General features: G+C 49.7%; 1 protein-coding gene across 4 annotated transcripts; it reads right to left on the reverse strand.

The window, feature by feature from the left end:
- Positions 1 to 7,058: 7,058 nt before the first annotated feature.
- APOBEC3H (apolipoprotein B mRNA editing enzyme catalytic subunit 3H) lies at positions 7,059 to 14,684 on the reverse strand. 4 transcript variants are annotated; one of them, XM_025399865.1, is made up of 6 exons: positions 14,583 to 14,684; positions 11,182 to 11,353; positions 9,789 to 10,056; positions 9,386 to 9,510; positions 8,829 to 8,922; positions 7,059 to 7,436 (listed from the first exon to the last, which is right to left on the reverse strand). In XM_025399865.1, exons 2-5 carry the CDS (start codon positions 11,344 to 11,346, stop codon positions 8,863 to 8,865), a joined length of 618 nt encoding a protein of 205 aa, XP_025255650.1. In that variant the 5' UTR covers positions 11,347 to 11,353; positions 14,583 to 14,684; the 3' UTR covers positions 7,059 to 7,436; positions 8,829 to 8,862. The 4 variants fall into 4 exon arrangements, with proteins under 4 accessions (XP_025255650.1, XP_025255648.1, XP_025255647.1 ...); XM_025399863.1 differs by lacking the exon at positions 8,829 to 8,922 and having other exon boundaries at positions 7,062 to 7,433; positions 14,583 to 14,635; XM_025399862.1 differs by lacking the exons at positions 8,829 to 8,922; positions 14,583 to 14,684 and having other exon boundaries at positions 7,225 to 7,436; positions 11,182 to 11,346.
- Between the last annotated feature and the right edge of the window lie 995 nt (positions 14,685 to 15,679).

Consider the following 15,679-nt stretch of genomic DNA (forward strand, 5'->3'; position numbering starts at 1 on the left):
ACGGAGTCTCGCTCTGTCACCCAGGCTGGAGTGCAGTGGCCGGATCTCAGCTCACTGCAAGCTCCACCTCCCGGGTTCACACCATTCTCCTGCCTCAGCCTCCCGAGTAGCTGGGACTACAGGCGCCTGCCACCTCGCCCGGCTAGTTTTTTGTATTTTTTTAGTAGAGACGGGGTTTCACCGTGTCAGCCAGGATGGTCTCGATCTCCTGACCTCGTGATCCGCCCGTCTCGGCCTCCCAAAGTGCTGGGATTACAGGCTTGAGCCACCGCGCCCGGCCTTTTTTTTTTTTTTTTTTTGAGACAGGGTCTTGCTCTGTCGCCCAGGCTGGAGAGCAGTGGCATGATCTTGGCTCACTGCGAGCTCCACCTCCCGGGTTCACGCCATTCTGCCTCAGCCCTTCGAGTAGCTGGGATTACAGGTGCCGGCTAATTTTTTATATTGTTAGTAGAGATGGGGTTTCACCATGTTAGCCAGGATCCTCTCCATCTCCTGACCTTGTGATTCACCCGCCTGGGCCTCCCAAAGTGCTGGGATTACAGGCATGAACCCCGGCGCCTGGCCCAGTGTATTTCTTAAATATATTTGATTGATGTCTCATTCCTTCCTGAAGTGTATAAAACCAATCTGTGCCTTGATCACTTTGGGAACATGTTCTCAGGACCTCCTGAGGGCTGTGTCATGGGCCATGGTCACTCATATTATGCTCAGAATAAATCTCTTCAAATATGTTACAGAGTTTTATTCTTTTTATTGACAATGAACTTGTGACATGGGGGTTTTTGTACAGATTGATTCATCACCCAGGTATTAAGCTCAGTACTGATAAAAGAAAAACTTCAGCTGAATTAAATTTAAAAGAGTTTTTTAATTTTAATTTTTTTTCTTTTTTTTTTTTGAGACAGAGTCTCGCTCTGTCGCCCAGGTTGGACTGCAGTGGCCGGATCTCAGCTCACTGCAAGCTCCGCCTCCCGGGTTTATGCCATTCTCCTGCCTCAGTCTCCCAAGTAGCTGGGACTACAGGCGCCCGCCACCTCGCCCGGCTAGTTTTTTGTATTTTTTAGTAGAGATGGGGTTTCACCATGTTAGCCAGGAAATTTTAATTTTAATTTTAATTTAATTTTAATTATTTTTAGAGACTGAGTCTCACTCTCAACAAACAAAAAAACTCAAACTCAAAAACTCAAACAAACAAACAAACAAAAATCCCCCTTCTCTCTTTTCTTTTCTTTACTTTTTTTTTTTTTTTTTTTTTGAGATGGAGTCTCACTCTGTTGCCCAGGCTGGAATTGGAATGTAGTGGCACAATCTCGGCTCACTGCAACCTCTGCCTCCTGGTTTCAAGTGATTCTCCTGCCTCAGCCTCCTGAGTAGCTGTGACTACAGGCCTGTGCCACCACGCCCAGCTAACTTTTTGTATTTTTAGTAGAGATGGGGTTTCACCATGTTAGCCAGGATGGTCTCGATCTCCTAACCTCATGATCCACGTGCCTCAGCCTCCCAAAGTGTTAGGGTTACAGGTGTAAGGCACCACACCTGGCCAATTTACCCCTTTTGATAATTTTCTCAATTTGAGAGATTGATGAAAACCTTAGTCACTGATGTCACTATTACCATCATAAATGTACTTATTTGGTCTTGAAACTCACTGAGAAACAATAGAGCAGTAGGTTTCGAGAGGAGGGAACAAGGACTGAGTAGAGGGTACCTCTTTATGCTGGGATGTTCTGTTTACGGGAGAAAAACAAAACTTGGTGTGTTCTAGGATCTATGTTTCCTTAAAGTCTTAGTTTGATTATGTCACATTTAGCACAAGTGACTCCATTTTGTTTAGTTTGGTCTGTTGAGGCCAACTGTATAAGCTCAGTCCAAACTAATGGCCTTCCTTAATTTTGTTGTAAAAATTCCCCCTTTTTGGCCAGGTTCTCACTTAAGTGACAGTGTGACCAAAACTTAGGGCCTTATTGCCACTCTGTTATCATTTTGGGTTGAGGGTCTCAGCATGTCATTCCTAGGTCATGGTGACCTCATGGTCGCACATTTCTTTTAGCTTTTGTCATTCCACTTGAAGAGAGACCATTTGATGCTTTAGAGCTGGCTGTGTACAAACATTAAAAACCTTAGAGAATACAGCACATCAGGGAGACTATTATGGCTATCGGGAGGATAATACCAAGAATTTGCAGCACACAGGGTCCCCATACACCAAATCCTAAAAGTAAATAGAGAATGAGCTGGATGAAGAGTCTACTCGCTTGACTAAGTAGTCTTTTCATTAATCTCCTACAGCTGAATTTGTATAATCTACATTTGACGTATTTCTTCACAGGCCACAAGTGTCAACAGATGCCCAGGTACTTTTCTGTTTCGCGAATTCTGTTATTCAGCATGACTTTCACGAAAGAATTTAAAGTCTGTTGTGTAATGATACCCTTTAAAGTAGACTGCTGGCCGGGCGCGGTGGCTCATGCCTGTAATCCCAGCACTTTGGCAGGCTGAGGCGGGAGGATCACCTAAGGTCGGGAGTTTGAGCACAGCCTGGCCAACATGGTGAAACCCCATCTCTACTAAAAATACAAATACTAGCTGGGCATGGTGGCACGTGCCTGTAATCCCAGCTACTGGGGAGGCTGAGACAGGAGAATCGCTTGAACCCGGGAGGCGGAGATTCCAGTGAGCCAAGGTCATGCCACTGCACTCCAGCCTGGGCGACAGTGTGGTGGCTCACGCTGTAATCCCAGCACTTTGGGAGGCTGAGGTGGGTGGATCACTTGAGGTCAGGAGTTCGAGACCAGCCTGGCCAACATGGTGAAACCCCGTCTCTACTAAAAATACAGAAATTAGCTGGGCATGCTGGTGGACGCCTGTAGTCCCAGCTACGTGGGAGGCTGAGGCAGGAGAATTGCTTGAATCCAGGAGGCAGAGGTTGCTGTGAGCCGAGATCGTGCCACTGCACTCCAAACTGGGTGACAGAGGGAGACTGTCCCCTCACCCTAAAAAAAAGTAGAATCTGCCATGGAGCCTATCACGAGGGATACATTCTAATTATTGCCACGTTTATTCTAAACCATGGAAAAAGGACCTAACAAATGATGTCCTTCTAGAAGACTGAAGGTGGTGTTTCCTTTAACACATGATGTGGGTTAAAATGCGTGAATGAATGTTCTGTTTCTGACTTATTATGAGGCAACATATGTGCCATTAAAGTTTTTCACCTACACTGGGCCTTTATCTTTTATCTATTAAAGTATAAGCTTATTCATATATAAGGCTGGCTGTAAACTCCTTTACAAATAAAAGTATACTCCATAAGTGCACATAATAGACTCCTTTTCCACTTCTATTGTTCATAGAGGCATAAATAAGAAAAAATATTCAAAGATAAGAGTCTCATGGTAATAGAAAAATCTTTTTTGTTTTGTTTTGTTTTTTTGAGACAGAGTCTCACTCTGTTGCCCAGGCTGGAGTGCAGTGGCATGATCTCGGCTCACTGCAACCTCTGCCTCCCAGACTCAAGCAATTCTCCTGCCTCAGCCTTCCGAGTAGCTGGGATTACAGTCTTGCGCCACCACCGTGCCTGACTAATGTTTTAAATTTTTAGTAGAGAAGAAGTTTCACCATGTTGGCCAGGTAGGTCTAGAACTCCTGACCTCAAGTGATCCTCCCACCTTGGCCTCCCAAAGTGTTGGAATTACAGGCGTTAGTCCCTGCGCCCAGCCTAGGGAAGTTTTTTTTTGTTTGTTTTTTGTTTTTTGTTTTTTTTGAGACGGAGTCTCGCTCTTTCTCCCAGGCTGGAGTAAAGTGGCCAGGTCTCAGCTCACTGCAAGCTCCGCCTCCCGGGTTCACGCCATTCTCCTGCCTCAGCCTCCCGAGTAGCTGGGACTACAGGCGCCCGCCACCTCGCCCGGCTAGTTTTTTGTATTTTTTAGTAGAGACAGGGTTTCACCGTGTTAGCCAGGACGGTCTCCATCTCCTGATCTTGTGATCCGCCCGTCTCAGCCTCCCAAAGTGCTGGAATTACAGGCTTGAGCCACCGCGCCCAGCCCCCAGCCTAGAGAAGTCTTGATCCGTGATCTTGGGAAAAGCTGTTCCCATTAAGGATTCCGTCTTCTTCTGGGGAGAGACGTCTCTGGTTAGTTTTACTTTAAGGGTTCTGGTGGGTGAACAGTTCCAAGAATGTGGAGGTACGCTTCTCAGTTGTGAGATTATGAACCCAAAGTTCAAGGTTCCAAAGTTTTGCTGCAATGTGGATGGCAAGGACAGTCTTTCTCTGACGTTCAGAAGATCCATTCTTCGGGTTCTGGATTGTGAAGGGGTTGTCCTCAGTGAACCACACAAAGCTTTCTTTGTCTGGTGAAAATACACTGTAGCATAATAATCTGCTGCTACAACATTAGCCCTCTTGTATGGGAAAGCTTTTATACAACCAAAAAACAAGCATTGAAAATAACAATTGAATGAAATCCCTTTATAAATGTTTAAAATGGCCCATCAGGCAGCCAAATGTACCTGAAGCTTTGATTGTCTTCCCAAGAATATGCAACCAAACAATGGTTTTAAACTGTTTCCTTGGCTGGGCTCAGTGGATCACGCCTGTAATCCCAGCACTTTGGTAGGCCTAGGCAGGTGGATCATCCGAGGTCAGGAGTTCAAGACCAGCCTGGCCAACATGGTGAAACGCCGTCTCTACTAAAAATACAAAAATTAGCCGAGCATGGTGGCAGGCACCTGTAATCCCAGTTACTTGGGAGGCTGAGGCAAGAGAATTGCTTGAACCTGGAAGGCAGAGGTTGCAGTGAGCTGAGATCACGCCATTGCACTCTAGCCTAGGCCACAAGAGTGAAACTCCATCTCAAAAATAAATAAATAAATAAATAAAAACTATTTCCTCAATTTATAAGTACATATATTCAATTTGGATTATTTTATCTTTTCCATGATGAGTCATGGAATACAGAACCTTTAAGAATAAAAGCTTTTTTTCCTCAGGAAGGACAAGGTGGCCGTCCTGGTTCTCCATGAGTCCATGCTTGACACTGGACTTATGTCCTCTTGAATGCCAGTTGCTTCTCCAATGTAGGTGCATAGCAGTGATAACTAATGGGTTATCGCAGGTAATTTGATTTAGACCATGGAGTTCATTCAAATTGTATATCTAAACAATTTTCATATTGGCTGATTTAGCATGATAATCTGGCAAAGTATTTTTTGGTATTTCTTTTTTTTTTTTTTTTTTGAGACGGAGTCTCGCTCTGTCGCCCAGGCTGGAGTGCAGTGGCGCGATCTCGGCTCACTGCAAGCTCCGCCTCCCGGGTTCACGCCATTCTCCTGCCTCAGCCTCCCGAGTAGCTGGGACTACAGGCGCCCACAACCACGCCCGGCTAATTTTCTGTATTTTTAGTAGAGACGGGGTTTCACCGTGGTCTCGATCTCCTGACCTTGTGATCCGCCCGCCTCGGCCTCCCAAAGTGCTGGGATTACAGGCGTGAGCCACCGCGCCCGGCCTGGTATTTCATTAATTTTTGTTTTACTTGTGTTAGCAGTTTTATAAACCAGTCAGTTTTCTGGTTTTTTTTTTTTCTTATTGAAGCAACAGGAATTCTTACCCAGTCCAATTCCTGGGGAATTGTGGAATTCATGGGGAATTCTTACCCATGATATGATCTTTTAACGTTTATTTATTTTTCCATGATATGATTTTAAAGTTATTAGAAACCTGTACTCAAGAGTGCTTTTCAGAGTCCTTTCCAACCTTTTATGAACCTTTTAAAAGACACCATATTCTAGGATTTTGCATGCTTGTGAAGTTTTCAGAAACTGCATCAGCCTTAAGTAATTAACTGTGGAAATGACTTTAAATAGTTATCGTTTTTATTTATTTTATTTTATTTTGAGACAGAGTCTCTGTCGCCCAGGCTGGAGTGCAGTGGTGTGATCTTGGCTCACTGCAACCTCCGCCTCCCAGGTTCAAGCAATTCTCCTGCCTCAGCCTCCTGAGCAGCTGGGATTACAGGCATCCACCACCACATCTGGCTAATTTTTTTTGTATTTTTAGTAGAGTGGGGTTTCACCATATTGGCCATGCTGGCCTTGAACTCCTGATCTTGTGATCTGCCACCTCGTCCTCCCAAAGTGCTGGGATTACAGGCGTGAGCCACGGCACCTGGCTGTTTTTTGCTTTTTTCAATCAATTTTATGGGCACCTCTGCTCCATAGAGTTTGACCTTATTTATTTGAACACAGATACTGAGAAGGGACAGAGGTTACCTGGACTATAAAATAATGCAGTGATTCTAGTCAACAGAGAATCTTTCAATAGAGCATTGTTGTTGTTGTTTGTTTTTTATTTTTATTTTTTTTTGGTGCTGTAGAATGAAATCTTTTGTACACTTTTTTTTTTTTTTTTTTTTGAGATGGAGTTTTGCTCTTGTTACCCAGGCTGGAGTGCAATGGCGCTATCTCAGCTCACCGCAACCTTCACCTCCTAGGTTCAAGCAATTCTCCTGCCTCAGCCTCCCAAGTAGCTGGGACTACAGGCGACTGCCACCATGCCAGGCTAATTTTGTATTTTTAGTAGAGACAGGATTTCTCCACGTTGGTCAGGCTGGTCTCAAATTCTCAAACTCAGGTGATCCACCCGCCTCAGCCTCCCAAAATGCTGGTATTACAGCATTTCGGTGAGCCACCGTGCCTGGCCTTTTTTTCTTTTCCTTTTTTTTTTGAGATGGAGTCTCACTCGCTTGCCCAGGCTGGAGTGCAGTGGCATGATCTCAGCTCACTGCAACCCTCACCTCCTAGGTTCAAGTGATTCTCCTGCCTCAGCCTCCCAAGTAGCTGGGATTATAGGCGCGTGCCACCACACCTGGCTATTTTTTGTATTCTTAGTAGAGACGGGTTTTCACAATGTTGGTCAGGCTGGTCTCAAACTCCTGACCTCACGTGATCCACCCACCTCAGCCTCCCAAAGTGCTGGGATTATAGGCATGAGCCACTGCACTCTGCCTTAACTCAGTATCTTAGTCCATATGTCGTATAACAAAATACCACAGACTGGGTGATTCATAAACAATAGAAATTTATTGGTTGAGCACCTCAGCCTCCCAAAGTGCTAGGATTCCAGGCATGAGCCACTGTATCTGGCCGGATTTACAGACTTTAAAATTATCTTTATTTTTTCAATTATAAAATTATTAACCCACTTAGAACAGACGGCAAAAGGAGGAAAGAAAGGTCTTCTGTACTTGGATGGGGCCAGGTTTGGGGCAAGGAACTGGCACTGTGGAGCTTGGTGCTTGCCCACAGGACCAGCAGGCTATGAGGCAACTGACATGCCCCAGGGAAAGTCATCTTGAGTTGTGTGTTGACGATGAGGGGGTTACGGGTCCAAGCTGCAAACTTCTTAAGCCATTCTCTAAAACATCCACACTCCGGGACTGCTGAGATGGAAAGAGAGAAATTAGGAGGTATCAACTGGTAAGACATCACAGGGAGGAAGGAGGGAGAAGTGAGGATGAGATCATTAGAAAGAGAAAAGAACTGGCACCAGAAGGGCCAAGAAGGCGTGGAGAAAAACAGGGAGGTGACAAGAGCTCCTTAGCAAAGGGAGATTGTCTGTTTACTCTGTTGATAGTTTCTTTTGCTGTGCAGGAGCTCCATTTAATTAGATCCCAATTGTCAATTTCTGTTTTGGTTGCATTTGCTTTTCAGAATTTAATCATAAATTGTTTGCATAGACCAGTGTCCAGTAGAGTATTTCATATTTCCCAGGTTTTCTTCTAAGATTTTTGTAGTTTGAGGTCTTACATTTAAGTCTTTAATTCATCTTGGGTTATTATTATTATTATTATTATTATTTTTTTTTTGAGGCAGAGTCTCGCTCTGTTGCCCAGGCTGGAGTACAGTGGCACAATCTCGGCTCACTGCAAGTTCCGCCTCTTGGGTTCATGCCATTCTCCTGCCTCCAACCTCCTGAGTAGCTGGGACTACAGGTGCCCGCCACCACACCCGGCTAATTTTTTGTATTTTTAGTAGAGATGGGGTTTCACCGTGTTAGTCAGGATGGTCTTGAGCTCCTGACCTCGTGATTCACCCGCCTCAGCCTCCCAAAGTGCTGGGATTACAGGCATGAGCCACCGTGCCCGGCCCAGGTTATTATTTTTTTAAGCAAAGCCTCACTCTGTTGCCCAGGCTGGAGTGCAGTGGCACGATCTCAGCTCACTACAGCCTTCGCCTCCCTGAACTCATGCAATCTCCCACTTCACTCTCCCAAATGGCTGGGACCATGGGCACATGTCACCATGCCTGGCTCATTTTTGTATTTTTTGTAGAGATAGGGATTTCCATGTTGCCCAGGCTGGTCTTGAACTCTCGGGCTCAAGCGATCCACCCGCCTTGGCCTCCTGAAGTGCTGGGATTACAGGTGTGAGTCGTCATGCCCAGCACATCTTGAGTTAATTTTTTTTTTTTCTTTCATGACAGAATCTTGCTCTGTTGCCCAGGCTGGAGTGCAGTGGCGTGATCTTGGCTCACTGCAACCTCCCACCTTCCGGGTTCTAGCAGTTCTCCTGCTTCAGCCTCCCGAGTAGCTGGGATTACAGGCGCAGAGATGGGGTTTCACCATGTTGGCTAGGCTAGCCTCAAACTCCTGACCTCTTGATCCGCCTGCCTCGGCCTCCCAGTGCTGGGATTATAGGCATGAGTCACTGCGCCCGGCTGAGTTAATTTTTGTATATGGTGAGGGGTACACATGGACATAAAGATGGAAATAATAGACACTGGAGACTCCAAAAGAAGGGAGGGTGGGAGGGAGACCAGGGTTGAAAAACTACCTATTGGGTGCTATGTGCCAGTAGACTGGGTGACTCAAACCTCAGCATCACACAATATATCCATGTAACAACCCTGCACATGTACCCCTGGAATCTAAAAGAACAAGAGGGAGCCCCTGGTGCGAGAGGAGAACCCCCCAAAAAAACAGGTAGTGGGGCCGGGTATGGTGGCTCACACCTGTAATCCCAGTACTTTGGGAGGCCAAGGCGGGCAGGTCACTTGAAGCCAAGAGTTCAAGGCCAGCCTGGGCAATATGGTAAAACCCTGTCTCTACTAAAAAGGCAAAAATTAGCTGGGCATGGTGGTGGGTGCCTGTAGTCCCAGCTACTCGGGAGGCTGAAGCACGAGAATCACTTGAACCCGGGAGGCGGAGGTGGCAGTGAGCCGAGATCGTGCCACTGCACTCCTGCCTGGGTGACAGAGTGAGACCCTGTCTCAAAAAAGAAAAGGAAAAAAAAAAAGGTAGGGGTAAGGGGAGTGGGCAGAGGTGTGACTGGGCGCGGGGCTGCGGCAGGCGGTGAGGAGGCGGGGGGCAGCAGGCAGGACAGCTCCTCACCTTTATCCTTTCAAGCCGTCGCTTTATGGCTCGGCTGTTTTTATCTAGCTCCTCTAACTTCTCAGAGGGGTTGAAGGAAGGCGGTTCCTCGTGGTCCACAAAGTTTTCCCAGCAGTCAGTAAACTCTGAGATCGAAGAGGGAAACCAGACAGGCCCCAGGGGCAGCAGCTGCAGCGCCAGGAACTCTTGCTTCCTTTCCCCTCTCTTTCCTTCCTCTTCCTGGACATTGCTGTGTCCGGGGAATTCTCCCTCCTGGGTGGTGTCGGATCTTGGGCCTCGACCGAGCCACAATCCTTCCTTCCTGGCTTCCCACAGATCCCGCCCCCGCCTCACCGTCCCCCCTCCAGCCAAGCCTGCGCCCCTGGGGGTTTGCCCTCTTGGAGCTGCAAAGCCTCTTTCCTACCTGGGAGGCCCATGACCTCCACTGGGACCTGGGATCCACACAGAAGCAGCAGCCCCTCCTGATAGTTCGGGCGCCAGTGGTAGTACAGGCGGGAGGCGAAGATGCGCAGGTTCAGATGGTGGTGAGCCTTGATGAAGTCAACCAGCTTCCCGGCACAGGAGGGGCAGGGGCTCCACGTGAGGTAACAGGTGACTTGGTAGCACTGGGTTTCGTCCAGCCCCATGGACTTGATCTTGTTAATAAAGCGAATTTCTGCATGCTCCTTTTTCTGGGGAGGGTCCCGGGAGGTGAGAATAGAGAGGCCAGGAGTCACGTGACTGGGGGCGGGGGCCGGGACTGGGGCAGGGAGGGGGTGCGGAGGGGTCTGTCCGGTGAACTTTCTTTTTTTTTTTTTAAGACGGAGTCTCGCTCTGTAGCCCAGGCTGGAGTGCAGTGGCCGGATCTCAGCTCACTGCAAGCTCCGCCTCCCGGGTTCACGCCATTCTCCGGCCTCAGCCTCCTGAGTAGCTGGGACTACAGGCGCCCGCCACCTCGCCCGGCTATTTTTTGTATTTCTTAGTAGAGACGGGGTTTCACCGTGTTAGCCAGGATGGTCTCGATCTCCTGACCTCGTGATCCGCCCATCTCGGCCTCCCAAAGTGCTGGGATTACAGGCTTGAGCCACCGCGCCCGGCCTTGTCCGGTGAACTTTCTAGTGGGTGGCCCGGCCTAGCACAGGGCAAGCACCCGCTTCCTGCCTTCCTTGGTTTGTACAGCCCTGCACTCACGCACCCGTGTGTTAATTCATCTGTCCCGAGGCTTCCACAGCTTTCTCTAAATTGGACAAAGATCCCAGTGTCCAGAAGAAGAGACACCATCTCCACGCCCCAGTCCCGAAACTTCGTGGACCTTGCCTTTGGACACCCGCCTAGGAGGCTGTGTCCAACCTGGGATGATCCTAAACAGCAGGTGAGAGCCGGGGTGGGGGTCGGGGAGGCAGGGCGGGTCCGGGCTGGCAATAGAGCGGAGGGCAGGGATGTGAGGGAGTTGCACTCAGACCGTGGCACGGCACCTCGGCTTCCCCGAAGTAGTAACTGAGCTGAGATCGGGAGAATGAGTAAAGGAGAGGAGCAGAAGGAACATTCTACAGAAGGGATTCCACAGAAAGGATTCTACAGAAGGGATGACTTCTTCGGAGGCCCGGGGACGGGAAGGAATGGGGAGCGTCCTAGGGAAGCTGGGCCCCTCAGACCCAGCTAAGCCAGAACCCAGGCAGGGACCGAGGGTTCGGAAAGCACAGAGGGTGTTAAATCAGCAATTGAGAAATTTATAGGCAGGCATTTCATGTATTTTCTGCACGCATCAGATGGGTTTAGCCCCTGCCGGGACTGTGCCCAGAGAGCCCGTGTGGCACCTTGTTTTTTAAGTGGCCTCTGGTAGGCGTGGAGCCATTCTGCGGCATCAGCTGGTAACACAAGAGGGCCTTCCTCGGGTAGTAAGGCTTGTTGACACCGCGCTTGTTGACATGGCGCTTGTTGTTAAACTGTAAGCTGAATGTTTCGGCTGTTAGCAGAGCCATCGTGTTTCTGTGCAACAGAAAGGGAAAACGAAAGATGCAGGGAGCGTCATCTGGAGTCACCCCAGGCTCAAGCCACTTTTCAAACCCAACTCTTTTTTGTTTTTTGAGACGGAGTCTCCCTCTGTCGCCCAGGCGGGAGTGCAGTGGCACGATCTTGGCTCACTACAACCACCGCCTTCCAAGTTCAAGTGATTCTCCTGCCTCAGCCTCCCAAGTAGCTGGGATTAGAGATGCCCACCACCACACCCAGCTAATTTTTGTATTTTTAGTAGATACTGGGTTTTACCATGTTGGCCAGGCTGGTCTCGAACTCCTGAACTCAGGTGATCCATCCACCTTGGTCTCCCAAAGTGGTGGGATTACAGGCGTGAGCCACTGCGGCCAGCCAAACCCAACTCTTTCTGTTCACTTGGACCCCTCTCCTTGGTGAGGGAGGGTCTCCCCTTTAGTTGTTGGCCAGGAGGACTGCAGTGGAGGAGGGGGAGGAAGCGCTGGCAGGAGGGCAGGAGGAGGAGAGTGCTTCCTCCCACCTTGTCTGCTACTTCCCATCCTCCCACCTGGGAGGGCACCCGCTGCTGCCCACAGCTGAGGCTCTTTGCATGGGAATGCCCTGACCTCATCACTATTCTGCCTGGGTTGGGTGGGGATCCCCTGCCTGAGAACTGTGGGTGTGCCTTTCTGGCTCCGCTGGGCTCAGTACCTTCTCTGAGCTGCTCACACGCCTCTCGCCTGAGTCCCAGATCCCTCTTTCCAGCTGCAGTTGGACACCCCCTCCTTGAGGTCCACAGGCCTCTCGACCCCTACATGTCCAATACCAGAACCCTTCTTCTTGGGGAGTGACGGGGTGGAGACTGGAGCTTCCTCTAACACTGTGCTCTTTGCTTAGGTGTGTGTTTCACAATTTTGTCTGCACAAAACACAGAGTTGGGTGAACAGGAAAAGCTGTTGTCACCAAGGGAGTGTTGTGACAGATATTTGGCTGAAGGAGTTACATCGCTTTTGCTCTCCTGAATTGTGGTTACATTCTACAGAGGATTCAATTTTGGATTTTGCTTTTCTTTTATTTCATTTCATTTTTTTTTGGTTTTTTTTTTTGAGACAGAGTCTCACTCTGTCGCCCAGGCTGGAGTGCAATGGTGCAATCTCGGCCCACTGCAACCTCTACCTACCCAGTTCCAGCGATTCTCCCACCTCAACCTCCCAAGTAGCTGGGATTACAGGCGCCCTCCTTCATGCCCGGCTAATTTTTGTATTTTTGTAGAAATGGAGTTTTACCATGTTGGCCAGGCTGGTCTTGAACTCCTTTGACCTCAGGTGATCCACCCACCTCGGCCTCCCAAAGTGCTGGGATTATAGGCGTGAGCCACCATGCCTGGCCAGGATTGTGACCCGTGCTGTCTCCCTGAGGGCCTGAGCTCCCTCTCTTTGGCCTCTCTGATTGGTCATTGCCCTTCTACTTTCTATTCTGCTTTCTGGAAGACCCCTGAGCATTTCAAGCCTCCAAGTCCTGAGAATTTCTGCAGCTTTCCCAAGCGGGAGGACCAGGGAGAGGGGAAGAGAAGATGCTGGCAGGGGCAGTAGGGCCAAGGTGACCTCTCCCAGCTCGGGGCGCCAGCCCTGGTCTTTCCAGGAACAGATCCCCCATCCTCGCAGTATTTCTGCCAACCGTCCTCCAACCCATTAAAAATAAGAAAAGTGAATAAAATTCTCCACTTCAGAATAAGACCTCTTACTATTTCAGTTCAGTAAATTCCTGGCATTTTACTATTCATGTTATTTTTTTTGTTTGTTTTTTTTTTTAGTTTTGGTAGATAAGGAGTCTCCCTATGTTGACCAGGCTGGTTTGGAACTCCCGGCCTCTAGTGATGATCCTCCTCTCTCAGCTTCGCAAAGTGTTGGGATTACAAGCATGAGCCATTGTGCCTGGCCAGGCAGGAGAATGGGGTGAACTCGGGAGGCGGAGCTTGCGGGGAGCTGAGATCGCTCTCCAGCCTGGGAGACAGACAGAGATTCCGTCTCAAAAAAAAAAAAAAAAAAAGGCCGGGCGCGGTGGCTCACGCCTGTAATCCCAGCACTTTGGGAGGCCGAGGCGGGCGGATCACAAGGTCAGGAGATCGAGACCACGGTGAAACCTCGTCTCTACTAAAAATACAAAAAATTAGCCGGGTGCGGTTGTGGGCGCCTGTAGTCCCAGCTACTCGGGAGGCTGAGGCAGGAGAATGGCGGGAACCCAGGAGGCGGAGCTTGCAGTGAGCTGAGATCCGGCCACTGCACTCCAGCCTGGGCGACAGAGCGAGACTCCGTCTCAAAAAAAAAAAAAAAAAAAAAATCAGAGTAGCACCTCCATCCCCCAGGCCCAGGCCCTCTTCTAAGTGCTGAGAGAGTCTGAACTCATGTGATGCTGCCCTAGGCCTGCAGGGGCCATTCCCATCTTACAGAGGAGGGGCCAGAGGCGCAGAGAGGCGGGGTAACCCGCCCAGGCCACAGAGCTGGGGACAGATGGAGCTGGGGCCCCTTTCCAGGCCAGCCCTGTCCAGCCTCTGCGTCACGGGGCCCTGCAGGAGGGAGCCGTTGGGGACCAGGCTCTCTTCTTACTAAATTTTAAAATAAAAGCATTTCTCCTGATCATTGAGTTTTTCCCTATATTCCATGTTACTGGTATCATTATAAACGGTGAATGCTGATTGTGGAGGAGGAGCGTGTGTTCGGGGTCATCTGCGTCCTCCTCTGCCCACAGTGGAGACATCCTTGGAAAACAAGATTTACCTTGTGCTTCAGAGACCATTCCCTCCCCACACCGTCTCCTAAGACTCTGTATTGAAACAAAGTAAATCTTACAGAAAGTTCATCAAAGCTCTGTGAACAAAATTCCAGATTGCTCCTGTCATCCTTTAGTTCAGTTCTCCCAGTTCCAGAACCCAGGAATGGCAGGAAGCACACAGAGGGAGCACCCTCCCAAGGTGAGGAGCATCAGCCCAGCCATGACTTTTAGGGGAGAGTCTCAGCAGGGGACCTGGACTGGGGCAGGTAGGGGAGGCAGCCCATTCAGAAGCAGCAGTGGGGCGACCACACAGCAGGGCAAAGAGCCTGGGTGGGAGTGGGGGCGGCAGGGGAGTCAGAGGGGAAGGAGCCCAGGGATGGGATTGGGGCAGCGGGAGACCAGGGCTGAGGCCCAGAAGGGCTGCCAGGCAGGAAGGGGCAGCAGAGGACCCAGTGGACAGAGTGGGCAGCGGTACCTGATCTGTGCTTCTGGCCACAGCTTCCTTAGCAGGCTTGCCCCTGCTTGTCTGGGGCACTAAGTTTCACTTTTGTTTCCAGGCAGCTCTCCCAAAAGTCACCTCTCAGGGCTTGATGAGGGTGGCTCCACCCTCTCCCTTTTTTGGGGACTGGAGTGGGAGGGCCCTGGGTGTTTCAGATCCCTCAGGCTCCTTCCTTTCTCTACGTTCCTCAGGCTTGGCAGGGGAAGTCTGATGGAGATGCCTCACCTCCCATCCTCCCATCCCCAATTCCCTCCCCAGGTACAGCCAGACCCAACTCCTTCCCCAGGTACAGTTTACAAAGGAACAAAGGCTGGATGCAGTGGCTCACACCTGTAATCCCAACATTTGGGAGGCTGAGGTGGGCAAATCACGAGGTAAGGAGATGAAGACCATCCTGGCCAACATGGTGAAACCCCATCTCTACTAAAATACAAAAAATTAGCCAGGCGTGGTGGTGGGAGCCTGTAGTTCCAGCTACTTGGGAGGCTGAGGCAGGGAAATCACTTGAACCTGGGAAGCAGAGGTTGCAGTGAGTCGAGATCGCACCACTGCACTCCAGCCTGGTGACAGAACGAGACACTGAAAAAAAAGAGAAAAGAAGGAGGGAGGGAGAGAGGGAAGGAAGGAAGGAAGGAAGGAAGGAGGGAGGGAGGGAGGGAGGGAGGGAGGGAAGGAAGGAAGGAAGGAAGGAAGGAAGGAAGGAAGGAAGGAAGGAAGGAAGGAAGGAAGGAAGGAAGGAAGGAATTAATTGATGACTGGTCATGGTACCTGTTATCCCAGCACTTTGGGAGGCTGAGGCCGGTGGATCACCCGAGATCAGGAGTTCGAGACCAACCTGGCCAACTGCACTCCAGCCTGGGCAATAAGAGCGAGACTCCATCTCAAAAAATAAAGTATAATAAACGAAAGGAATAGAAGCCACAGAGAGGAACAGGGATCCAGACCAGGGCTGAGACCACAGGCCAGATGTCATTCCCCTGGTGGGCAGGGCAGGCTGCAGCCCCCTCCCCACCACCCCACTGACCTTTGTCATTCAGCCTCCTGGCAGGACCCTGAGCCTGATGTGAAATGAG

Source organism: Theropithecus gelada, chromosome 10 (genome assembly GCF_003255815.1).
Source record: "Theropithecus gelada isolate Dixy chromosome 10, Tgel_1.0, whole genome shotgun sequence".
Classification (NCBI taxonomy): Eukaryota; Metazoa; Chordata; class Mammalia; order Primates; family Cercopithecidae; genus Theropithecus; species Theropithecus gelada.

Coding starts and splice junctions, on each gene's coding strand:
- APOBEC3H (XM_025399862.1), bottom strand. CDS start 11,346: ATGGCTCTGCTAACAGCCGAAACATTCAGCTTACAGTTTAACAACAAG. Junction 9,511..9,788: donor GGAGGTCATGGGCCTCCCAG/GTAGGAAAGAGG, acceptor CTTCGATCTCAG/AGTTTACTGACTGCTGGGAA. Junction 7,437..9,385: donor GACGGCTTGAAAGGATAAAG/GTGAGGAGCTGT, acceptor TTTCCATCTCAG/CAGTCCCGGAGTGTGGATGT.